The 27,264-nt window shown below is 38.0% G+C and overlaps 1 protein-coding gene and 1 pseudogene across 9 annotated transcripts; both read left to right on the top strand.

Moving 5' to 3' along the window:
- Positions 1-9,531: 9,531 nt before the first annotated feature.
- On the top strand, positions 9,532-21,736 carry LOC109792924 (PPR superfamily protein). 9 transcript variants are annotated; one of them, XM_083068103.1, is made up of 7 exons: positions 9,532-10,040; positions 10,129-10,435; positions 10,532-13,915; positions 14,021-14,131; positions 14,317-14,462; positions 15,228-15,559; positions 15,758-16,761. In XM_083068103.1, exon 3 carries the CDS (start codon positions 10,552-10,554, stop codon positions 13,819-13,821), a length of 3,270 nt encoding a protein of 1,089 aa, XP_082924229.1. In that variant the 5' UTR covers positions 9,532-10,040; positions 10,129-10,435; positions 10,532-10,551; the 3' UTR covers positions 13,822-13,915; positions 14,021-14,131; positions 14,317-14,462; positions 15,228-15,559; positions 15,758-16,761. The 9 variants fall into 9 exon arrangements, with proteins under 9 accessions (XP_082924229.1, XP_082924230.1, XP_082924231.1 ...); XM_083068104.1 differs by having other exon boundaries at positions 15,437-15,559; XM_083068105.1 differs by lacking the exons at positions 15,228-15,559; positions 15,758-16,761 and adding an exon at positions 21,524-21,736.
- Positions 14,170-16,761, top strand: LOC109794137 (transmembrane 9 superfamily member 11-like; annotated as a pseudogene).
- Positions 21,737-27,264: the final 5,528 nt, after the last annotated feature.

Below are 27,264 nucleotides of genomic sequence, written 5' to 3' on the forward strand. Positions count from 1 at the left end.
GTGTGTTTGTGGCAGTGTGATCCACAAGTGTATCGATGTGGGGCAAGGGAAAATCGTCCTTTGGACTGGCACGATTCAAATCCCTATAATCAACACACACTCTAACCTTCCCATTCTTTTTGATGACTGGCACAATGTTAGCCAGCCATTCGGGATACTGGGATACAACCAAGAATCCCGCGTCTAATTGTTTTTCTACCTCCTCCTTAATCTTTAAGGACCATTCGGGCTTGATTCGTCGAAGCTTTTGCTTAATGGGTCGAAACCCCTCTTTTAATGGCAACTTGTGTTCGACGATGTTGGAGTCCAAACCGGGCATATCACGGTACGACCATGCAAATATGTCTTTGTATTCCCTCAACAATTGAATCAATTGCGTTTTTATTTCATCACTGATATGGGTCCCAATATTGACTTCTTGTAACTCTTGACCCTGCCCCAAATTCACGGTCTCCAATTTCTCTTGATATGGCTGGAGTAGACGAGCTTCTTGATCTAGCAGTCTTTGCAGATCCGGAGAGATAGTCTCCTCATCACTGTCCGACTCAACCCATTCATCCTTGGCTTTCGGATCCCGATCAGAGCGAACAATCACAGACATAATTATTTACTGGTTCTGTTTAGGTATAGAATTATTAATATTGATGAGAGAGAGAGAGAATAGAACAAAATGAGAGAATAATGTATGAAAAATGCCTCTTTATTGATATATGTATGTAAAACTGTACAAAACCCTTATTTACATGAAAAGGTCCTCATGATCTCGGGTACTGATCATGAGTCCCTAAAAGAAAAATGTGGAGGGGCCCTATCATGGCTTGCCCTTCTCTCTACTCCTGTTTTGGCAGAGGGTTCTTGCTCACGTCGGGCGCTGTCGAATCGAAAGTGACCCAACCAGCGTCAATAAGGCTTTGGACCTTGTGCTTGAGAGCTAGGCAGTTCTCCGTTGAATGCCCCGGCGCTCCCGAATGGTATAGACATTTGTCTTGTGGTTTGTACCAATCGGGGTAAGGTGGGTCGATCTTTCTCGGTGGAACATAAGCTAGAAGTTGGGCTTCTACTAGCTTCGGCAGGAGATCGCTATAAGTGGTCGGAAGTTTGTCAAACTTCTTCACAGAGTTGTATTGCGATTTGCCTGACTTCGAAGTGGAAGAAGATGGAGAAATGGTTACAGCGTTGACTCCTCCTTCTTTCTTCTTCCCGAAGGCCTTCTTAGCTTCATATGGTTGGGAAGGCTTAGCCAGCTTCCCACTTTTGAGTCCTTGTTCCACCCTTTCTCCAATGGTGATGATGTCCGAGAAGAGTGTTGTCGTGTTCCCTATCATCTTGTCATAATAGGGACCAGTCAACGAATTGATGAATAAGGACACCGTCTCCTTATCCGACAGCGGGGGCTCTATCTGTGCCGCCAACTCCCTCCAACGTTGGGCGTACGCCTTGAAGGATTCATCGTTCTTTTTACTCAAGGCTTGAAGATCTGACCTATCGGGTGTTAGGTCGATGTTGTATTTGTAGCGCTTGAGAAAGGCGTCGGCCAACTGCCTCCATGTATGTACTAGATTTCCATCTAGCTGCATATACCAGTTGAGCGCGGTATCAGCCAAGCTCTCTTGGAAGCAGTGGATCAAGAGCTTTTCGTTTGTGGCATATGCAGCCATCTTTCGGCAGTACATGGTGAGATGACTCTTAGGGCAAGTCGATCCCACATATTTTGGGAAATCCGGCACTTTAAATTTAGGAGGGAATTGGATGTCCCTCACTAAACACATGTCGGCGGCATCTTTGATGTCAAAATCATGCCCCTCCATAGCCCTCAACCGATCCTCTAGGGCGTGGAATTGTTCCTTTGAAACCTCGGGCTCTTTGATTACAATTCCAGCCCCTATAGGTATAGCGTGTGGAGGCTCTTCCTCGTGTTCTTCTTCCTCTCCATGATGGGACTCATGGTCATTGTGGTGTGATCCATGCACATTGTGGTGACGCATGAGCTCCATCATTTGCGCCATCTGTTCTTTGAGCTGAGAGAGCTCGGTTGTGAGCTTCTTATTTTGCTCTTCCAGCGCTTCCATTTTCTTGATTTTCTGCGCGCGCGTGAGGACAGAGAGATGACCAGCCACTTTCTAAAATGAATGTTTATTCTAATTAGCTTATTTATGATATGAATACACTCTTGATGTGAGCTTGATAATCTTTCATCTTTAAGGCGCTGCCTTTTTAAGATGAAAGTTTATCACCCTCCCTAGCCTATGACCTCTCCACAACGGAGAATCTCAATAGTCACGGGTCTCTTTCACTCACATCGAGAGGGTATTAGTGAACTTATAAATGATGATGAGGATGCATGAGGTATTATTAATAATGATGCCTATGCTCCTTACTTTTATTATATTTTCACACATTGGTTTTTCCTCTCATGTCATGACATTTTCATGCATGGGGATTTATTCTTTGACCTTATCACGAGGTTATTTATTAATGCACAAACAATTGCACATAAGCATTTACACAAACAATTCACTCATCCACGAACAGTCACGAGCGAATCACGAGGTAGGGGTATCCTGCAGAAAAGTGCATATTCAAGGTGGTTCTAACTGTTCTCACCGGTCTGAGGCCCCCAAGGTGCCCCCATTATAGGGACCCAATTCCTCTCGTCGTAAGTCGATGGAAAGCTCCAACGCACTGTCGGACTCGAGTTCATGGTTATCACCTTGAGTGATGCTTTCCGACAACGGTCTACGGGCACCTATAGACCCATTCGACAACCGGCCGTACTAACATCCACTCCCTATGGCTTACCACTCATGCCCCCGGGTATAGAGGGAACTGTTGTGTGCAAAGGTTTGTGTGCAATTTATATTTCAAACAATTGCGGAAAATTAAACATACAACAATTATTAAAGCCAAATAGATAAACATGTTATCATACAAGCAAGGGGTAATAAAGTAATTTTAACTATTATTTGTTAAAAATAATCTGTCACTAAATGGGACTGACTCTCGAGGCTTCCCCAGTGGAGTCGCCATCTGTCGCCACCCGGCCCGAAACGGGCTTTCGGCATTCGCGAAGGATGGTTGGACTCTTTTATTTGTTTAAATATATGGATTGCTAGAATGACTTATTCTCAAACTGAGACCTCGTCAAACGAGCAATTTTATTAAAAGGCTCACCAATCCATGTTAATCCCAAGCGGGACCCTCCATAGATTAGCGGTTTTCATAAAAAGGAAGGGTTCATGGAGTCGCCACCAATGTTTTACTCAAAACATTGGAAAAAGGGATAAGGCAATTGATTTTATAAATCAACTTCGGCCATTACAACCAGAGTTGGGTAAGGGAGTCGGTTACGCGTGGGGAAGGTGTTAGCACCCCACAGCGCCCCTTTCGGGTTCCCTATGACAGATTATTTATTAAATAATAGCGCAAAATTACTAAATTACCCCTATTTATTATAAGCGATTGTAAATTAAATATCTACATGATGACAGTTAAATATACACACAGAAAGCAGTAAAAGGAAGGACTTAAGAAGAAACCTTTGAAGCGTGCTTTTATATTCAAGTAAAACTGGGAAGCTTTTTGGCGTTCCCTCGCTCTACAAGCCCGCTCGCTCCCTCCTAGAAAATTTTAACTATGGAAATCCGGAGGATTTCCCTTCGACTCAGTTCGAGACTCAAGCAAATGGCTCGTGACTCAAGAACTTTGTCGGATCAACTCTCCGAGTGATTTCTAGGCAGAGCACTGCTCAAAAAAACCCAAAATACTCAAGAAGAGGGTTAAAACTCAGTGGAAAAGTGTGAAATGACGTCCCATTGACGTCATATTTATAGGGAAAAGGCTCAATACGGTCTCTGGGGGTCAATACGGTCAACATTGAAATTTTGAACTACAATACGGCCGTATTGAATTCAATACGGCCGTATTGAAGTTCAAAAAACCTCAATACGGCCGCATTGAAGTTCAGTGCAGCCGTATTGAAGTTCAGTGCAGCCGTATTGAATTCAATGCAGCCGTATTAAAGTTCAGTGCAGCCGTATTGAATTCAATGCAGCCGTATTGAAGTTCAGAAACTTCAATACGGCCGTATTGAGTTCAGTGCGGCCGTATTGAAGTTCAAAATGTTCAATACGGCCGTACTGAACCTCTGGGAGGCCGTATTGGGCTTCATTCCTCCCACTTTTCTTATTTTAGCTATTCTAAGACCTCTAAACCTACAGATAGTCTTCCTATGGTCTTCTGGGAGTCCTTCCGGCTGACTTTCCTTTGGTCTTCGAGAGTCTTCCAACTTTATTTCCGACCCGGACAATTTTAGGGGTCTAGAACATTGTAGCGAGATTTCAGCTCGCGCCACTTACTCTTGCCTATTATGCCTGCAAATACGAGAATCAGATACATCAGCAAAAGAAAATTTTACAAATCCTAATAATAAAAAAAGATGAGATACTCACTCTCTAGGCCCCTCTCCTTGTACACCGAGTTAGCAAGCGACAAAACGAGCTTGCAATCCAAGGGACGAGGGAGTGCCTCTAGGTCGGCAATGGCGGCATGGTCCGAGACCGTTAGTTGAAGGTTGGCCGACCCATTAAACCTGGCCGGGGTCGGCCACTAGTAAAGGGGGAATTTCAGCAACCCGCCGAAGTAAAACACCCCATCCTCTAGTGGATTGACATCCACGAGCTGAACCAGGAAGAACTCTTGTTTAAAATTTTTGTAAGACTGGGAGAAAAGAGAAAACAGCCCCCCAGCCTTACTACCATTCAAAGACGCCCAACCATAAGGAGGGACGCCCAGTTTTAACTGATAAAAATGAAGGAAAACAGGCAGAGAAAACCCTATCCCTAAGGTCGAACACAAGACCTGAAAAGCCCTCAAAAAACCCCAACTATTGGGGTGCAACTGGCAAGGCGCCGAGTTGACGGAATTCAAAAAATCACATTCAAATTGGGAAAAGGGAAGGCACACGTCTAAATCCCTAAAAAATCACTGGTACATGTAAAAGAAGGGAGGGTAAGAGGTACTCCCAATATATACACGCTCACCGGGCTGACAAGGTTCTAGCCGAATAAGCTTGGAAATGGAAGGGTCACAGATTCTATGTGATTTCCGAATCGCATTGATCTCCATGAACGACCTAAAGACGCTTTGGAATTCCCCTACATCACTCTTGACCCACTCATAGCCAGGGATGCCGGAAAAGGGTTCCTTAGGCAGGTTCTCCCCCTTTTTCTTTTCGGCGGCGGCCGTCCCGGTAGCCACCGCCTTGCCGCGCGCCTTGCCTTTGCCCTTGGCTGGCACGGAGGGAGCGTCATCATCGTTGTCAGCCATCAAGAAAACAAAAAAATTTGAGAAGAAGGAGAGGACAGGGAAATCGAAGTACCTGGTACTCCTTTGACAGATGAAAGAACAATAAGGAAGGAAGAGAACTCAGTTGCCGAAAATGGCGACGGAAGAGAACGAAGACAGAGAAAGCGAAGATGGAGAGTGAACAAAGGAGAAGGAAACTGGCGTGCACAAGAAGCCAAAGAAGAGAGGGAACGAAAAAGAGTAAAGTGAAGAGGGGAAAGGGCGAGAGAGAGAGAAAAGGGTTTCTCCAAAATTCAAACGGTCACAACATGTGTCAGCTGGGGGACATAACTGACGACACATTTAATGAACCCCATTATGACGAGCACGACCATCATTGCATAACCGTCACTCCCCATTAACACGCCGCCTGCACGTTTTCGAGAACGAGGCGACGGTTATGACACATGGCATCTTGACAGACAGGCGTACGCGAAGGGTCACGGCCCCTTGTCGAGCTCGGTCTCAACTCCTCAACCCACGGCCCCTTGGACACGCGCTAGGCGACGTCACCTCGACATACAAGTAGGTCATAACTGATCTCAGGCCCAAGGTCCAATGAAACCCTAATTCACACAAAGGTACGTGCATTACTTATACGAGACATATACATCCACAAACACTAACTTTAGCATCAGAGTCTCTTTTGTAGGTACCACCCCCGCCTTGGAACAACAATCATACCCAGTGAAGGAGGCTCACGATCTTACCCACTAGATCGCCCCCCACGACCGATCTCCGGTAAGAACAGTAACGAATTTTACCCGCAGATACTCACGGGTGCGAGTATTTTTGTCATCCCTAATCTCAAATAGCAAAATGATATTTCACCTTTAAGTTCTTTACTCATTTAAATCCCCAAGGTCAAACCTTCAACTACAAATTAATTCAAACTTTTATTTTTATGGCCATAAATTAACATTTATCTCTATAATAAATGATGAAATAATAATAAGATGAACTTAGGAAAGTTAATAAAGCTAGATTATAATTAAAATTAATATAAAAATAAATAAGCTAAATAATTTAGAATATTTTTAATTATTTAGAATTTAGTATCACATAGTTTATAGAAATAAAATGTATTAAAGAATGAGTTAATCATCTATACACTGCCAGTGTAAAATTTTTTTACACTGACAACCAATGATATCTTTTAATAGTGTCATGTCAGCTGCTTATTTAATATTATCAATGCCTTTATTAATACCACGTGATGATGATGTTTTGATTGGGAAACTTAGTAAGAATGATTACTTTTCTTTCAAATCAGCTTATAGCATCTCCAATGCGGATTGCTTATAAGCAACCCTCTGTGCCACATCACTGTTACATCAGTTCTAACCCACTTTTTGAGTTACTTAAATTTTAGCAAAGTTGTTTGTAGAAGCAACTTTGCTAAAATTTAAACAACTCATAAAGTGAGTTAGAGTTGATGTAGCAGTGATGTGGCACAGGAGATTGCTTATAAGCAACCTTCATTAGAGATGCTCTTACTCAAGGACGGAGCCAAGGGGGGACCTACGGGTGCCACGGCCCCCCCAACAATTTTAATTTTTTTTTATATACATATATATTACTATATGGCACCCCCTATTTTTAATATAAACTCATATTTTTAATATAAACTCATATGTATATTACTATATGGCACCCCCTATATGGCACCCCCAGTATTGAAATCCTGGCTCCGTCCCTGCTCTTACTATCATGTAATGGACCATATGATTGATAATAAATATTTGAAAGAGCATGGTGTTTGGTTGCAAATTTGAGATTTAAAAATTCCACAAAAATGTTGCTGATTTGGAGGGTGGCTAGGAGTCTATTACCAAGCAGGATCAGATTACACTTGAAGGGTGTGCTATGTCCTTTAACATGTTCTTTTTGTGAGAATGATGTCGTAATTGGCATATTTTTTTTGGTCGTGATCATGCTCGCATAGTTTGCCAACATTATGGTATTTGGCCTCTAGTTCAGCAATCAACACTTAATACGGAGAAATTCAAGGAATTAATTTTTCTCAGGCTATCATCATTACATTCTAATGTTAAAGAGAAGTTATTTTGGACAAATTGGCGGAGAAGAAACGAGCATGTAGATGAGAATTTGCATAAATCAATTTCTATCTCTTATAATTTTGGACACATGTCAATATGATTTTGCGGCTTGTATGCGTAATCACCATGAAAACTTTATTTTTGGAAAAATAGGTTGGTCAAGGGGATTAATTTGACCCAATGAAAATGAAGCTTTTGCATTATATGAAACAATAAAATGGGTGTTGGAGATGAATTTATCACATAATGAGTGTTGGAGATGAATTTACCATGTCATTATCGAGTAAGACTACAAACAAGTGGTGAATGCTTTTAAGCAAAATTGTTTTTAAATAATGAGATGGCAACCATTTTGAAGAATTGATTCTTCTCATATTCAAAACTTTTCTGTAAAGTTTGTTTGTAAGTTAACTAAGTTGTTTATATTTTTATCAAGAGTGTTTAAATTTCATATTATTTCACACACGCATATATATATATATATATATATATATATATATATATATATATTATTCCATTGTATTCACTCTTTTCTCCTTGTAAAAAAAATAAATTTTAACTTTCAATCAAATATATTGGATCTTAAACATTTTTTTTAGTGAAAATTGTTCCAATTCAATACAATTTTAGCTTACATACCTTCAATCGTGAACAGAATAAAATATGTTAGTAATAGTGTATCATTTGATCACCATTTTTTAACAAACTTGATTTATAAAAGAAAAATAATACAATTGAATTTTTTTCATTTTAGACTTTAAGTAATTTAAATCAAATAAAGTGAATTTCTCACACCTTGATTTCTTTCTCTCTCTTATTCTCTCTCACCATTCTTGTTTCTTTCAAGGTGCACACCATTCTTCAAATTCTTCTTGAGTAACATGGATCTTGGGACAAGGATCCAACTCGACTCATCTCTAACAACCTCCTTCTCATGGTAGACCGCATCTTCAGGGTTCTCCATCTCTTTAATCAGGCTATTGAAATCAGTAAATATCTTCCCTCCATCAGAGGAGAGAAGGCTCTCCTTGTAGGATTTGGACTGATTACAGAGAACATCGTTTTGTATCATCATCCTTCATGCCTCCCTCTGAAACCACGCCCTCCATACACACCCACTCTTTAGTTTTCACCTTTTTCGTACTCCGTAAGGAAGGTTCGTCATCAAGAGAACCTTCCTCCTCCAAAACCCTAACAAAACCCATCGATTTTTGCACGAATGTTACTCTTTAGTTAATCCGTGTTTCTATATTTTATTTGATAAAAATATTTAAAAATTATTAATATTTGTTTTAAATATGTATAACTTCGATTTCCATTATAAATATATTATAAGTTATAATTTTTATTTGTATATTAAAAGTATTATTTATCTAATTGCTTAAGTGTTTTTTTTTGCCAGTTCATCCAGTAACACATTAATATTGTTATACTGTATCGTCATCGTTTTTAACAACACATTATTCCTATTATTAGCTAAAAAGTTATTTCAACACCTTTTTTTTCTATCATTATTATTAAAATTAATATATTTTTGGTAAATATTATTAAAATCAATATATATATATATTAAAAAAAATAATCTTTAAAAATAACTTTATTTCATAATTTAAATTATTCAAAATATATTTAATATAAATTTCAATTACAATATAATTTATATATTTTAAAAAATATTATAAATTTTGATTATATAAAATTAAATATTATCCTAAATATACTTTCTTTTTTAAAAAAAAATTATGACAAAAGTTGATAAAAGTAAAGGTACCGTAAAACACAACACCTAGTACTTTAGAGCATATACAATGGAAGTTGCTTAAAAGCAACTCCCAACCACTGTAAATGGATCTCACTGTGCCACGTTACTCATAAGCAACTCATACTATATTTTTATAATTTTTGCTCCAATAAATATTACTTATAAGCACCTCAACTTTTTTATAATTAATACTACATTTTTTGACATCTCATATTATATTTTATGATAAATTTTTATAAAATTAATTATTATGAATAACTAATAATTAAAACAAATTACATAATTAAAAATTTTCAATAATAAAAAAATATTACATAATAAAAAATGTATAAAAAATTTTAATAATAAAAAAATACCAAAAATTTCACTCTCCATTCACACTCTATTCACTCTCTCTTCTCCGTTCAAAAGCCCACCACGGCCCAACGTGGACCCGCAATCGCACCCCGCGCTCAGGTTCTCCAACATTCTCAAATCGAAGCCGCGGTCGGTAACCGCCATCCCAGAAAACGTCAAAATCAGCGACGACGGCCTCTCTTACCTCATCGACGGTGCCCCGTTCGAGTTCAAGTACAGCTACACAGAAACCCCCAAAGCCAAACCGATCAAAATCCGCGAAGCTCAGTTCGTGTCGTTCGGACCCACCACCACGCCGCGGCCGTGGACGGGGCGGGCGCCGCTGCCGCCCAGCAAGAAGAAGCTGAAGGAGTTCGACTCGTTCATGCTTCCGCCGCCGCACAAGAAGGGGGTTAAGCCGGTCGAGTCCTCGCTACGTGAAGACGAGGGAGGAGATTCTGGGGGAACCCTTGACGCGCGAACGGCGACCGGCGACACGGGCCGGCGTTGGCAAACCTCCCCGGACGAACGAAGATGAGGTGAACATGTTTTTTTCTGTTTTTTTATTTTTTTTATTTTCATAACTCTGGTCCATATTCCACTAACCAATCAAATTTCTCTTTTCAGTGCTAAGCACCGTGCCTTGTAGAAGTAATGCAGAAATTTTTTTAAGAATAAGCAACACAGTAAACATCTCCCATTGGAGGTGGTCTTACTTTGCTCGTGCTGAGTCCATTTTATTTCATGCCAATCAGTTCTTCAGGGTCTTAAAAAAAAATAAAAATCCTCGGGGAACTGGCAACAATTGCTTCAACAATTTTTAATTTAATGTTGAAACCGAAAGTATGTGGAAATATTTTTAAGTCTTTGGAGGCATCTTTCAGTTTAATTCAACATAACCATGCTTCAGTAAGTCGTTCTATAGCGATTCAAGGTAAGTCCTTATTCCTTCTGCCTCCTTGCTCTTACTTGTTACTCTCTCCTTCCCTAAACTCCCCTTTTCTTTTCCCTCTTTGTTTCTGTTTTTCAGTATAAAGTTTGTACCTTTGGATGCATTGGATTGTTTTGGATATGGAGAAGAGTATATACACTTTTCTTACTGTGCACCGTTGGGAGTCACTGAACTTTATGAAATATAGGTTGGCTTCCCTTAGGCCTGTCCATGGAAGGTTGGCTTTGAGATTTCTCAATTGGGTCATAAAGCAACCCAATTTGGAGCTCAATAATGCTACTTATATAATATGCACTACTACCCACATACTTGTTAGAGCTAGAATGTACAGTTTTGCCAAAACAACTTTGAAGCATTTGTTGCAACTGCCCATTGGATTGAACTCTGTTTTTAGTGCCTTGATGGAGACTTACCGCATTTGCAACTCAAACCCGGCTGTTTTTGACCTCCTGATTAGGGTTTGTTTGAGGGACAGGATGGTTGGAGATGCTGTGCAGACTTTCTACTTGATGGGGTTCCGGGGACTGAAGCCGTCTGTATATACGTGTAACATGGTATTAGGTTCCCTTGTGAAGGAGCAGAAAGTTGAGCTGTTTTGGTCTTTTTTCAAAGGAATGCTTGCCAAGGGGATTTGTCCTAATGTTGCTACATTCAACATGATGTTAAATGCTTTGTGTGAACAAGGGAAGTTTAAAAATGCTGGCATTCTCTTGAGGAAAATGGAAGAAAGTGGTGTTTATCCAACGACGGTCACTTACAATACTTTGCTTAATTGGTATTGCAAGAAAGGAAGGTACAAAACAGCGTCTGAGCTGATTGAATGCATGGCATCTAAGGGAATTGCGGCAGATGTTTGTACATATAATGTGTTGATAGATAATTTGTGCAGGGAAAGCAGGAGTGCAAAAGGTTATTTATTGTTGAAAAGGATGAGAAGGAATATGGTGTATCCTAATGAGGTAACTTATAATACTCTTATTAATGGGTTTGTTAAGGAGGGGAAGATTGAAGTTGCTGCAAAAGTTTTTGAAGAGATGTCATTATTTAATTTGTTACCCAACAATATCACTTACAATACTTTGATTGCTGGGCATTGTTGTACAGGAAACATTGGGGAGGCATTGAGACTAATGGATGTTATGGTATCATATGGTTTGAAACCTAATGAAGTGACATATGGGGCTCTTTTAAATGGGTTATCCAAGCATTCTGAGTTTGGACTGGTTTCCAGAATTCTTGAGAGAATGAGAATGGATGGGGTGAGAGTTGGCCATATTATTTATACAGGAATGATTGATGGGTTGTGTAAGAATGGAATGCTTGAAGAAGCTGTGAAGTTGCTGGATGATATGTTAAAAGTTTCTGTGAATCCTGATGTTGTTACATTTTCAGTGCTCATAAATGGATTTTTCAAGGTGGGGAAGATAAATAATGTGAAGGAGATTATGTGTAAGATGTATAAGACTGGACTTGTGCCAAATAGCATTTTGTATTCAACTTTAATCTACAATTATTGCAAAATGGGATACTTAAAAGAGGCATTAAATGCTTATGCAATTATGAATCGTAGTGGTCATGTGGCTGATCACTTTACATGTAATGTGTTGGTTGCCACTTTCTGTAGATGCAGGAGACTTGAAGAGGCCAAGTATGTTATGGATCACATGAGCCGGATGGGTCTTAATCCAAATTCTGTTACTTTTGATTGCATTATAAATAGTTATGGAAATTTTGGTGATGCACTAAAAGCATTTTCTATGTTTGATAAAATGAAAAGTTCAGGCCACTTCCCAAGTCAATTCACGAATGGGGGTCTATTGAAAGGACTTTGCATCAGTGGACATATTAATGAAGCCCGGAGATTTTTGTATAGACTTCGAAGCATTCCTAATGCTGTTGACAATGTTATCTTCAACACAATACTCACTTATACATGTAGATTGGGAAATTTATGTGATGCAGTTGCCCTTATTAATGAGATGGTCACAAATGATATTCTGCCTGACAATTTTACATACACTAATCTTATTGCGGGGCTATGCAAGAAGGGTAAAATAGTTGCTGCACTCCTTTTGTCAGCGAAGGCCATTGAAAAAGGATTATTATCTCCAAATTTTGCCATGTACACTAGTTTAGTTGATGGTCTTCTCAAGAATGGACATTCAAGAGCAGCTTTTTATATTTTTGAAGAAATGCTGAACAAAGGTGTGGACCCTGATACTGTAGCATTCAATGTGATTATAGATCAATACTCTAGGAAAGGGAAAATTTCGAAGGTCAATGACATTCTTTCAACAATGAAGAGTAGAAATTTAAGCTTCAATTTGGCTACTTACAACATCCTGTTACATGGATATGCAAAGAGGCATGCCATGGCAAGATGTTTTATGCTGTTCAAAGACATGATCAGGCATGGTTTTGTGCCAGATAAGATTTCATGGCACGCTCTTATTCTTGGGTATTGCGAGTCCAAGTCATTTGATGTTGCTGTCAAAATTTTAAGATGGATAACACTGGAAGGTTTTGTAACTGATTGTTTTACATTTAACATGGTTATTACCAAGTTCTGTGAAAGGAATGAAATGAAAAAGGCCTTTGATCTGGTAAAACAAATGAATCAGTTTGCGGTTATTCCTAATGTAGATACCTACAATGCCCTTTTTAATGGTCTCATTAGAACTGGTGCTTTAGATAAAGCCCACTATGTTTTGCAAGCCTTGTTGGAAAGTGGTTCTGTTCCTACAAATAAGCAATACATCACTTTAATCAATGGCATGTGTAGAGTGGGAAACATAAAAGGAGCATTGAAACTGCAAGATGAAATGAAAACGCTTGGTGTCTGCCCCCACAATATTGCTATGAGTGCTATTGTTAGAGGGCTTGCACATTCAAGGAAGATTGAACATGCTATTTGGGTTCTTGATTTGATGCTTGAGATGCAAATCATTCCAACTGTTGCTACTTTCACTACTTTAATGCACATTTATTGCAAAGAAGCTAATGTTGCAAAAGCTTTAGAATTAAGGAGAATAATGGAACATTGTCATGTGAAGCTTGATGTTGTTGCATATAGTGTTCTTATATCTGGCCTTTGTGCTAATGGTGATATTGAAGCTGCTTTTAAACTTTATGAAGAAATGAAACAAAGAGATCTATGGCCTAATACCTCTTTATATTTAGTTCTTATTGATTCTTTCTGTGTTGGAAATTATCATATTGAAAGTGAAAAACTTTTGAGGGATTTACAAGCCAGGGAACTGGTTTCTTTAAATTTGTTTGGAGGCGCCAAAAGATTGAATGAGTTATTGATAATTGCTAGAAAAGAATTAATTCGCTTGAGGTACAAAATGAGTAGAAAGTTTGGTTGATTGCATTATGCTTTTTCTTTCTCCAGAATGTGATTTGTTAGACGAGGCTCAGCCAACAGTTCTGTTACAAGTCCAGATATGATAATTCTGTATGGTTTGTATTGCATTCCTCCATTATCATTCTTTTGGTTTCTTGCACACTTGATCCTTATTTTTTTAGTGTAATTTCTAATTCACCCCATCGGAACTTTTTTTTTAGGTTACTCAGCATCAGGTTTGTACTTCATAGTCCATATGCATAAAATCCCACTTCTCATAATAAGGTTGTAGACAGTGTTACGAGAAGACATTTACAAGTCTATTAGCATAGGTCAGCTTCTTTTTTTTCCCTTCTGAACTAAATGTGTCATGATTAGTGTGCTATATGGTCTTGAAAATAGCAGTTTTTACTCAACAAACAAGCTGTTTGTATTAATGTGATTAGTGATGTTAGTAATCAGCTGTATCTGTTAATTTAATGGTATTTATATTTTCTAAATTTTGAAACATTTGCAGGTCCATACTTTTACTGGGTCAGTTCAATTTGCAGATTTGTTCCCTCTGTTTAGAGCAGTAGTGAGGAAAGAAGTGCAGCTTTCCCCTTGGTTTAAAACCTTTGGGAGACAAATAAACCTCATAGAAAAGAAGTCCTTCATCATAAGGTAAGCATTTATCTATATATTACAAATTTTTAAGTGTCTAGTGATGATTTTATTCTTGATGATTTTTAGTATTTACTGCTGGTATACTGTTCTGAATTCAATGGCAATGGTGATGGGTGTGGAGTACACCTGTTAAATGGACCATTCCATTTTTACTATTATCCACTTTTCGTGTTTCATGAAGTCACTAAGGGTGTGCTTATTGTGAATTGCCATATGTGGGTCTAAAGTTTGCATCCAAAATACTTTTGCAATTGTCAGCTAATTATAAATTCTACATTAGCTTCTGTGATAGAGTCCTTAGTTTGAACTCTGATATAGGAAAGGATTTATTATGTTGGGCAAGCAATGGAAAGAGCCCAGAATTTGGTAAGTGTATACTAAAAGGAATTTAGTGGGAAGAGGTGGCAGGTTGTTAGAATTTGAGGGAATGGGTCGGTGAAAAGAGGGTTATATAGTTTCTGCTTGCACGAAAAAAGGGGAGGAGGTTCATTTTGGTTATTAGGCCAGGCAGAGAGAGTATTTTCTCTAAGGAGCTTTTGCTCTGGTTGAGGGAGCGATTCCTCTATTATACCATTACCCTCTCATTCATCTTGGTATCATATTTGTTCTAATTTCTGGGTTCCTAACATACCCACAAGGACATGGATGTTAATCTGAATCACATATAATATCTACCTTTTTTTTGTTCTGTGCTAACTTTTTTTAAACATGAATTGAATTTATTTAATTTTTACTAACAGAATTTTATTGGTGTGGTTGTAGTTTCACACCATGATCTAATAGTGGAGTCATTTTATCCTGGTGTTTTGGTTGTTACAGCTGAAAATCACTGGGATATACCATTTTCAATAGCAATTGATCTTGATTCTGTGACTACCACTGACTCTTCTGTTGGTTCTGTTATACTTAATTCAATCTATTCGAAAGCATTAAAATCAAAGTAATAATGCATCACCAGCTCTACTTCTTAGGTTGGCCTTCAAAAGTTCCTTTCCATAGAAGAGCATTGATATTTAAAGAACTAAAGTTCCTAAGTTGAAATTGGTGCAAGTGCAACCATACAAATCCTTATGTATCTGCCTCAGGGATTATTGGTAAGTTCTCATTTGTCTGTGCATTATACTTATCCCAAGCTGTTCAGAAGTTATCTGGTTGGAAGCTTGTAGTGGGAGATGTTTTCCGTACTCCATCAAATCCTGCTCTGTTGTGTGTGATGGTTGGGGATGGAGTTCAGATTCTTGGGATGTCTGTTGTGACCATATTGTTTGCTGCACTTGGATTCATGTCACCAGCATCCCGCGGAACGCTGATCACAGGAATGCTGTTTTTCTGTATGATACTTGGTATTGCTGCTGGTTATGTCTCAGTTCGGATATGGACGACAATTGGATTCGGCGATCAGAAGGGTTGGGTTTCAATCGCATGGAAGGCCGCATGTTTCTTCCCAGGCATTTCCTTTATGATTCTAACAACCTTGAACTTCCTATTGTGGGGAAGCCATAGCACTGGAGCCATTCCATTTTCACTCTTTGTAATACTAATCTTGCTTTGGTTCTGCATATCTGTACCCCTTACCCTTGTTGGTGGGTACTTTGGAGCCAAGGCACCTCACATTGAGTATCCAGTTTGAACCAACCAAATTCCTCGCGAAATTCCCCAGCAAAAGTACCCATCATGGCTCTTGGTTCTGGGTTCTGGCACCCTTCCATTTGGAACTTTGTTCATTGAGCTCTTCTTTATCATGTCCAGCATTTGGATGGGTCGTGTTTACTATGTCTTCGGGTTTCTCTTCATTGTTTTGATCCTTCTTGTGGTGGTTTGTGCTGAGGTTTCTTTAGTTCTGACTTACATGCACCTGTGTGTGGAAGATTGGAAATGGTGGTGGAAATCTTTCTTTGCCTCAGGTTCTGTTGCCATATACATCTTTCTGTACTCTGTAAACTATCTTGTGTTTGATCTCAAGAGTTTGAGTGGTCCTGTGTCTGCAACACTTTACTTGGGATACTCACTCTTCATGGTTCTAGCAATCATGCTGTCTACAGGTACAATTGGGTTCCTCTCTTCATTCTGGTTCGTGTATTACTTGTTCGCCTCAGTCAAGTTGGATTGAAGACTTGGCACACAAATTACATCTACAGAGAACAGTTTTTATGAAGAGGACCCTTTGAAATGTTCAATTTAATATGTTACTGCATTTCATTTCATTTTGTTAGGGAACATAGCAATGTAGTACAATTAATTTATTATTATGTTCTGCTAAACTCAATGCTAGATAAAATCACTATTCATTGCATGATATAGTAAGTAATTGGTAAGTTCGGTTGCATTCTGAAGCATGTACTATTATTGTTGGTAGTTGTTGTTGGGAATGTAATTTAGATCTTTATGCCCTTGCCTGTAATTTAGATCTTAATTTGTCTAAAGACACACTAGAAATCTTCACATAGTAGACTAGGATTTTGAGCCCGAACGAGAATCCTAAGTTGAGAAATTAGGGAAAGGTACCTACAAAAGTTATTTTGACGTTCAAGTTAAAATAAACACAAATATTAATAATAGTAATAAATAAATAGTAGTTTTATCTCGTTTTGTGTGATTATTTATACGGACCATAATGGACTTGGATTTTGTGGGCCTTATTCTTTGATTACAAATTAGGTAATACGATCACTAATGACGAATTATCCCTTAATATTATCTGCTTTCTTCGTTAATCATGTAATTTATTAAATAACTGGGTTTAATAGTGTCAAGCATCTCGACACATTTGGTATTCGAGGGTGCTGAGACGATACAAAAAGTCACCAATGCAGGTGGAGGTCGTGCCTCTTGGTGGCTGAGATAGTTGATACGACCAATGAATGGTAATACCTAGTCATACGTGTCGACACATGTTTAACGACTAGGTTATGCATAAGGTGAAGACCTCGCTTCTCGACAAACGAAGTGGCTGAGTGGACCGACAGGTTTGAAGCACCCTGATGTAGATGCAACGAGTCAATCATGATGTGATGGTTTCGTACCTCAGTGGCCAAGATGGTTGAACCAGTCGATACATGACTGGCCAAGATAATTGAATGGGTATTCTTGTGGAATCGACATGTGGCATGACACATGGCCATCAACTCCTTTCCAGTACATAAGCCCCTAGGCTTAGGAAGCGAAGCGACGCAAAGGGTAAAAGCGAAGAGTCTTAACGTAACGGTCATGACTCTTCATTTTTTAGCGTTGTATTTAGGGAAGTCGAAGAGTCATATATTGTGAACCCTTGAATCGATGGAATCCAACAACTAATAGGGGTGTGTCACTTAGGGTTTCCACTCAGTGGAGACTATAAAATGGAAGTAGAGGAGGACTATTTGTGTTTTGCGAAGTTACCCCACAAAGTTGAGACCGAGAGTCGAGACTAAGAGTAGAGGCTGAGATTAAAGACCAAGAGCACCTTATCATCAAACAAGTATGTATAGCCTTTGATTTGGACGTCAAACGCCGATGAAGATTTTTGTGTCGAGATGGTGGAGGTTTGTTCTTCTTTCGAGGGGACGAGTGGGTCATCTTCATTGAGGATCGAGTTGGACTCATTATCACTATCGACATTGTCTAGTGACTCTGCTTCGGTGTCAAATGCCCCGGGAAGCGTTGAGGTTGTCCAACGGAGTGACCGAGATGGGAGTGACGACGGAGAGTCTTCAGCCATTGCTTCTAAAGGTCGGCCTGGCAGATCAGCACACATCTCCTCAAGCTAAAAGTTCTTGCCTATGGCTATTCCAGATTACAAGTGGGTACATGGGGAGGTTGCTAGCGTGTACTCTTGCTATACTGATAGGGTGTACTCTTGTTAGAATTTGGATCCTCTCTTACAATTTTCTCTCTCTAGCCTCTCTCCAACAATAATAATAATCATTAGATATATCTAATAGCTCAAATTCAATCTTATTAATTAATGTAATTTCTTAAATGATTTTATAAGATTGAATTTGAGCCATTAGATATATCTAATGGTTATTATTATTGTTGGAGAGAGACTGGAGAGAGAAGATTGCAGGAGAGGATCCAAATTCACTCTTGTTATAGTGAAATTTGAATTATTTTTGTAGTAACTAGTCACGATAAATGAAATTTATCATAATCTCAAATAACAAAAGGATATTTCACCTTAAGTTCTTTACTCATTTAAACCTCAAAGGTCAAACATCCAACTACAAATTAATTCAAACTTTCATTCTTATAGCCACAAATTAACATTTATCTCTATAATAAATGATGAAATAATAATAAAATCATCTTAGGAAAGTTAACAAAGCTAGATTATAATTAAAATTAATAGAAAAATAAATAAGCTAAATAATTTAGAATATTTTTAATTATTTAGAATTTAGTATTAGATAGTTTACAAAAATGAGATATATTAAAGAATATTAATATAATAAATGACAGTTATAAATAACATAAAGTAATTAAACAACATAAATTAAGAACACCTCTTTGATTATTTAGTGTAAAGAATAGCACAGATTATACAAGTAGATGATGTTAGGGACACCTCACTAAAATAAGTATAAATAAAATATAACAAAATAAATAAATATAACTATATAAAAAAATTAAAAGAGATAAAATTCTTCTCCCCTTATCTTAGTAGAAAAGTGAAAGCGTCTAAAAATAATCTAAAGCTGCCTGAACGAAAAAAAAAAAAAAAATATATATATATATATATATATATATATATATTACGTCCTTTTCCTTATTCTATCTTTTTCTCTCTTCCTTCTCAAATTTGTTTTCTCTCTCTATTCACTCTCTTCCGTCTTTCTTTCTACCCATGGTCCCCCTTGTTAACCTATTTATAGGCAAATTTTGAATTATATATATATATATATATTAGTTAACTATGAATGGGGTTTTAGAATCCCATTACTTAAGGATAATGGAAATCGTGAATTGATCAGATTTTCCATAACTTCCGTACATGCAACAATAAATTTTTATCCGCTACAGTTTTTTTAAATAATAATAATTTTATTACTTATATCAAACATTTAATATTTACATAATTAAAATATTCTTTTGAAAAATATTATAAATAAGATTTTAAAATTTTATAGTGTAATTAAATATTATATAATTCCATTTTAGTTTACTAACAATATAAAAATTTTAAAATAAAAACATTGTACTTAATCTATATTTATTTTTAAAATATGGTAACTAAAAATTTAGACTATCACTTTAAGAATAAGATAAAGATAATAAAATTGAGAATATTGTATCAAAAATTTAGAATATTACAATTCTCCTCTACTTATAGAAATTTCATTCTCAAAATTTTTTTATTGCTTAAAATAAATAATGATAACTTTTTCTAATTCTCTCTTATAATTCCCTATTAGATTAGTTATTTCAGTTAATTATTTTTAGTTAGTTATTTTTTAAATACCAGATATGTAGTTTGTTACCCGAGACACAGAGGGTACATATATCCTTCTTTTATGTAATTTTGTGCAACATAATATATTCAGAAAATTATTTTTATTCTTTCCCGTTTCGATTTCTTCATGACATCAAGATTATCATACTTCTAATATGGTATCAGATGAATAGTTCTTTTCCACTTCTTGCTTATGGGTTGTCTTACTACTGATTCTTGCTCAGTTCGTGTCTCTTTACGGCAACTACTTCCGCGAGTCCTCTTGCCCACCAAATATATCACTCCCGCATCAACAATGCACATGGTAGAATAGCTTACGGATCCAAGCAACCCCCTTTTTCTGCACCATTCAGATGGACCAGGGCTTGTCCTCACTTCGCAGCTTCTTGATCACAAGAATTACACCACTTGGAGTCGTGCGATGCATGTGGCTCTCTCTATGAAGAACAAGTTACCTTTCATTGATGGAACCCTCCTAAAACCTGATGCAGAAGATCCTACTTTTGCCTCCTGGAATCATGGAAACAATGTGGTTATATCTTGGATATATAACTTTGTCTCAAAAGAAATCATTACAAGCATTCTCTTTACTACAACAGAAAAAGAAATCTAGGACAACTTGAAAACCAAATTCTCAAGAAAGAATGGACCCAAAATATTTCATCTACAAAGACAATTAATGTCTCTTCAACAAGGTTCAGATGATGTGAGCACTTATTATACCAAATTGAAATATATCTGGGAGGAATTAGCAGGCTACAAACCAAACTTTTAGTGCACCTATGGAGGGCTTGAATCTCTTCGTAAACACAGGTAGTCAAAATATGTCATGTCTTTTCTCATGGGACTCAATGATTTGTTTTCCCAAATTCGTGGCCAGATCCTTCTCTCTGACCCCCTCCCTTCCATTGGTAACGTCTTTTCCCTTATTCTTCAAGAAGAAACACAGAAAGAAATTGTTGTCACTCACACTACTTCTGCTCATTCTGATGATATGGTTTTTGTTGTGAATCAAAGCTCTAAAACAAATTTTGATAACAACAAAGTTAAATTTATCAAGATAGAAATGCCCAAATGTGCTCATTGTGAGATGTTAGGACATACCAAAGATAAATGTTACAAACTTGTGAGTTACCCTCTTAACTATTTCAAAAATCGTCAACCACAAGTTGTAAATCAAGTTGACATTTCACCTGAATCCTCGAAATCAAATACTACCTTAAATCTGACCCCTACTCAGTGCCAACAATTGATGGCTCTCTTGACCAATCAAATACAATTAGAAGACAATCTTGATGCTATAGCTACCAGTGTCATAGGTATATGCATGAATGTGGATTTTTCTGATAAAAACCACATTTGGATTATAGATTCTTGTGCTACTTCACATATATGTTGTTCAAAAACCTTGTATAATTCATACTCACCTCTTATAAATTCTCATGTCTTACTGCCTAACTCCACTAAAGTCCAGGTAAAAGGCATAGGAAGTATAAATCTTAGTGATGAGATTTTCCTGCATAATGTTCTACATATACCTACTTTCATATTTAATTTATTATCATTGTTAACTCTCATCTATGATAATTGTTTTAGATTTGTGTTTGAACCTAACAAATTTATTCTTCAGGATCTGAAAACCTTGAGGACGATTGGCATCGCTAAACCACATCAAGGGCTTCTCTTATTTGAATTTCCCAAATTTTTTTTTTATAAATTATATTTGTAGTGAAATTTGTAATTTTGTTACTTATAAGACTTGGCACCAAAGGTTGGGCCACGTTCATGCTGCTGTTTACCAAATCATTGCTAATAAAACTCAATTGAGTGATATTGATTCTAATTTTCATTGTAGCACCTGTAATCTAGCAAAACAAAACAAACTACCTTTCATAATTCTAACAAATTTAGTGTTAATATTTTTTACTTAATTCATACTGATATTTGGGGACCTTTTGGGATACCTACTTATGATGGATATAGATATTTTCTCACCATAGTAGATGATAAAACTAGAATTACTTGGATATACCTGTTAAAGAATAAATCTGACTGCACTGATATCATACCAAAATTCTGTTCATATGTGGAAAATTAATTTCAGACTACTATTAAGACCTTTAGATATGATAATGCCAAGGAACTAACTTTTAAGGAATATTTTTCTAAGAAAGGAATCATGCATCAATTTTCTTGTGTAGAGAGACCATAACAGAATAGTGTTGTGGAAAGGAAGCACTTACATATCCTTAACATTACCCGTGTTTTGATGTTTCAATCCAATGTTCCCCTTCATATATAGGGTGATTGTATAAAAACTATAGTTTTCCTTATGAATAAAACTCCTAGTCCCATTTTAAATTATAAATCACCGTATGAGCTCATCTACAACAAGATTCCTAACTATTATGATTTCAGGACATTTGGCTCTTTCTGTTATGCCTATACTCTTCTTTCCATCAAGCACAAATTCAGCCCTTGAGCAACCGCTGCGACCTTCATTGGTTACCCTTAAGGCTTCAAGGGTTACAAACTTATTGATATCAGCAACAATCAAATCTTCATCTCATGAGATGTATAGTTTTATGAACATATTTCCCTTTCCAGAATAAATCCACCATAGGGCTCAATGAGGATATTTTTACTTCTAATATTACACCAATCTCGGTCAATCCAAACTTTAAACCTAAAGCTGATATGGACCCAGCCACTAATTATCCTACATCTCAGCAGCAGACTATGCAACAATTATCCTTATCAACTTCTATTGACCCTCCAAGAAGATCAACCAGAACCACACATCCACCTTCTTATTTGTTTGATTATCATTGCTATAATGTGAGAACAGACAACAATCCCATTTATCCTATACAACACTACCTAGACTATTCAAAACTTTCTAAATCTCAAACACATTTCACATGCCAAATATCAGAAAAATTTAAACCTCAAACCTACAACCAAGCCATCAAACACAAGCATTGGCAACAAGCTATTCAAGATGAACCCGCTGCTATGGGAGTTAACAACACATGGACTATTCAACGCCTTCCTCTTGGGAAAAATCCTATCAGTTGTAAATGGTTATTCAAACTCAAACTTAACTCAAATGGAAGTGTTGTTAAACATAAAGCTCGGCTGTTAGCTCGGGGTTTCACTCAACAATATGGTTTGGACTTTCAAGAAACTTTCTCCCCTGTGGCAAAGATCACAACTCTCAGAGTTTTATTAGTTGCAGTTGTAGACCCCTAAAATTGTCCGGGTCGAAAATAAGACTCGAAGACTCTCGAAGATCAAAGGAAAGTCAGCCAAAGGGACTCTTAGAAGACCGTGGGATGACAATCTGTAGGTTTAGAGGTCTTAGAGTAGCAAAAAATAAGAAAGTGGAGGGAATGAAGCCCAATACGGCCTCCCTAAAGTTCAGTACGGCCGTATTGAACATTTTAAACTACAATACGGCCGCACTGAACTCAATACGGCCGTATTGAAGTTTCTGAACTTCAATACGGCTGCACTGAACTCAATACGGCTGCACTGAACTTCAATACGGCTGCACTGAACTCAATACGACCGTATTGAGGTTTTTTGAACTTCAATACGGCCGTACTGAATTCAATACGGCCGTATTGTAGTTCAAAACTTCAATACGGACCGTATTGACCCCCAGAGGCCGTATTGCGCCTCATCCCTATAAATATGACGTCAATTGGACGTCATTCTACACTTTTACACTGAGTTTTAACCCTCTTCTTGAGTATTCTGGGTTTTTTTGAGCAGTGCTCTGCCTAGAAATCACTCGGAGAGTTGATCCGACAAAGTTCTCGAGTTCTGAGCTTTTTGCTTGAGTCTCGAACTGAGTCGAAGGGAAATCCTCCGGATTTCCATAGTTAAAATTTTCTAGGAGGGAGCGAGCGGGCTTGTAGAGCGAGGGAACGCCAAAAAGCTTCCCAATTTTACTTGAATATAAAAGCACGCTTCAAAGGTTTCTTCTTAAGACCTTCCTTTTACTGTTTTCTGTGTGTATATTTAACTGTCATCATGTAGATAGTTAAGTTATAATTGTTTAGAATAAATAGGGGTAATTTAGTAATTTAGCACTATTATTTTTAGAAATAATCTGTCATAGGGAACCCGAAAGGGGCGCTGTGGGGTGCTAACACCTTCCCCACGCGTAACCGACTCCCTTACCCGACTCTGGTTGTCATGGCCGAAGTCGATTTTTGAATCGATTGCCTTAAACTTCTTTTTCCAATGTTTTGAGTAAAACATTGGTGGCGACTCCATGAACCCTTCCTTTTTATGAAAACCGCTAATCCATGGAGGGTCCCGCTTGGGATTAACATGGATTGGTGAGCCTTTTAATAAAATTGCTCGTTTGACAAGGTCTCAGTTTGAGAATAAGTCATTCTAGCAATCCATATTTTTAAACAAATAAAAGAGTCCAACCATCCATCGCGAATGCCGAAAGCCCGTTTCGGGCCGGTGGCGAAAGATGGCGACTCCACTGGGGAAGCCTCGAGAGTCAGTCCCATTTAGTGACAGATTATTTTTAACAAATAATAGTTAAAATTACTTCATTACCCCTTGTTTGTATGATAACATGCTTTATTTATATGGCTTTAATAACTGTTGTATGTTTAGTTTCTGCAATTGTTTGAAATATAAATTGCACACAAACCTTTGCACACAACAGTTCCCTCTATACCCGGGGGCATGAGTGGTAAGCCATAGGGAGTGGATGTTAGTACGACCGGTTGTCGAATGGGTCTATAGGTGCCCGTAGACCGTTGTCGGAAAGCATCACTCAAGGTGATAACCATGAACTCAAGTCCGACAGTGCGTTGGAACTTTTCATCGACTTACGACGAGAGGAATTTGGTCCCTATAATGGGGGCACCTTGGGGGCCTCAGACCAGTGAGAACAGTTAGAACCTCCTTGAATATGCACTTTTCTGCAGGATACCCCTACCTCGTGATTCGCTCGTGACTGTTCGTGGATGAGTGAATTGTTTGTGCATTGTTTATGTGACATTGTTTGAGCATACATTGCATTCTTTAAACATACAACATTCCTTTTTAAAAGAATAAATGGGAATAAGAATCTTCCATTATACGGTGTTAACATCTACCTTCATCACATTCATATAGGTAGTTTCCCTTTTCACCCAAAAAATACAAAAAATATCCAAAAGAAAAAATATGTATTTATCCAAACCAAGCAATATCATGCATCATCTTAGGAAAATCCGAAAACATGATAATGCTTAGTTGAATAAACACAATGCATGCATATTCAACGTCATCATCTCATGTCATGCATTCTTATCAAAGATCATGGAGGGATCTAGGTTTGCATTTCATACATCCCTCCCAATAAATCATTAATAAACATTAATAAAAAGAAAGAAATAATCGATGCGTATGGTCAAGATGGATCGCACGCCATTTGTTATTAAGTGTAAGCCAACAACCGCGCCAAGCGAGCACACATCAACTCCGTTGTTGGTAATCAAGACGAATAAAGGGGAAGGTCCAACACCATTAAGGATCACTGCTCCAAGACCTTTCCCCTACGAATCAAATAAGGCTGTGCCGTGGATATACGACATCCATTCTTCTGCCTACAGCGATATCTCTAACATCGCTGGACTTGGGGGCATGACTAGGAGTGGCAGGATCTACACTCCCGATGATCTTCATGATAAAGCTCCCAAAAATAAAGAAAAGGAAAAAGAAAAAGAAAAAAACCGAGGAAAATAAAGAATCCGAGGAGGAGACTGATGAGCTATTAAAATATATCCGACAGAGCGAGTACTCCATCATGGATCAACTTCATAAGACGCCAGCAAAGATTACTCTGTTGTCGTTGATCCTATGCTCCGAACCGCATCGGCGAGCTCTGTTGAAAGTCTTGAACGAGGCATATGTGTCGCACACTATCTCCCAAGACAAGTTTGAGGGGATTGTTAGTCACATCACGGCTAATGATCACCTCACTTTCACCGATGAGGAAATCCCCGCTGGGGGACCAAATCACAACAAGCCCTTGCACATCTCTGTAAAGTGCAAGGAGTATCACATCGCTAAAGTCTTGGTAGATAATGGATCTTCCTTGAACGTAATGCCAAAAAGAACGCTCGAGCAAGTGGCAATCAAGAGAATCCAAATGCGCCCGAGCAACATGATCGTCCGAGCTTTCGACGGTTCTAAAAGAGAAGTGGTGGGAGAAGTCAATCTTCCAATCCAAATTGGACCCACCATCTTCAACATCGAATTTCAAGTGATGGACATTTCTCCCGCATATAGCTGTCTCCTCGGCCGACCTTGGATTCATGATGCGAAAGCTGTTCCCTCTACGCTCCACCAGAAAGTCAAATTCATAGTGGATGACAAACTGGTGACCGTACAAGCTGAAGATGACATACTCATCAGCAAGCCATCCACCATACCTTACGTGGATGCAGCAGAGAAAGCTTTAGAAACCGCCTTCCAAGCATTGGAGATCGCCAATGTTGAGACATTTCCCCGAGAAATGAAGAAGGTAGCCCATATGCTCACCAAGAATGGATACTTGCCGGGACAAGGACTTGGCAAGGATTCCCAAGGAATTCCCGAGCTACCTATTATCAAGGATAATCCGGGGAAACAAGGGTTAGGATACAACCCTAATAAAGATCAAAGGACGAAGAAGAACCAAGATCCTTCTCGACGTTCTTTAAGCCAAATCTTTAGGAAGGCCGGTTCACAAGCGTCAAGGCCGGTCGTCGTCATCAAGTGCTCTTCTCCTTCCGATAGGGATGTATAGACCTGATGACTATTAGAGATTACTCCTCGGGGACAGCCCGACCCCCGAGCCTCGATATGGCACATGTTTCCATTATGATTATAATAAAATCATTCTTTATTATTTCTTATTGCTTCTTTTCTTGCTTGCAATAAATCTCTAAACCACATTATTTTTAACCCTGTTTGAATAAGCATGAATGAGGTTAAAATTATCTTAATAACAATAAACCCACATCATTTTTATGTGGAAGTGTGCGTGACAACTTAGAGCACCTTTCCTTGGCCTCGACAAGTGCCATCATGGATAAAAAGAAATCTTTTAAAATAAAAGAAAGCTCGGCAGGAAACCCAAAAAGGGGGCTGCGCAAAAATAAGAGCAAAAGACCCGCTAGGAATCCCACGAAAGGGTGACCTAGGAAAAAGTTAGGGTTGCAAAAATGAACAAAAATCAAAAGTCCGCTAAAACGCCGCAAAGAGGTGTTTTAGGCAAAAATAAGGACAATCAAAAAACGAAAGAAATCCATGATGGTACCATGAACCGAATTCAAAAAGAAAGGTTCAAGGGAAGTTATCTAAGTTGTCAAA

Source organism: Cajanus cajan, chromosome 2 (genome assembly GCF_000230855.2).
Source record: "Cajanus cajan strain Asha chromosome 2, NIPB_CcT2T_4, whole genome shotgun sequence".
NCBI classification, from domain to species: domain Eukaryota; kingdom Viridiplantae; phylum Streptophyta; class Magnoliopsida; order Fabales; family Fabaceae; genus Cajanus; species Cajanus cajan.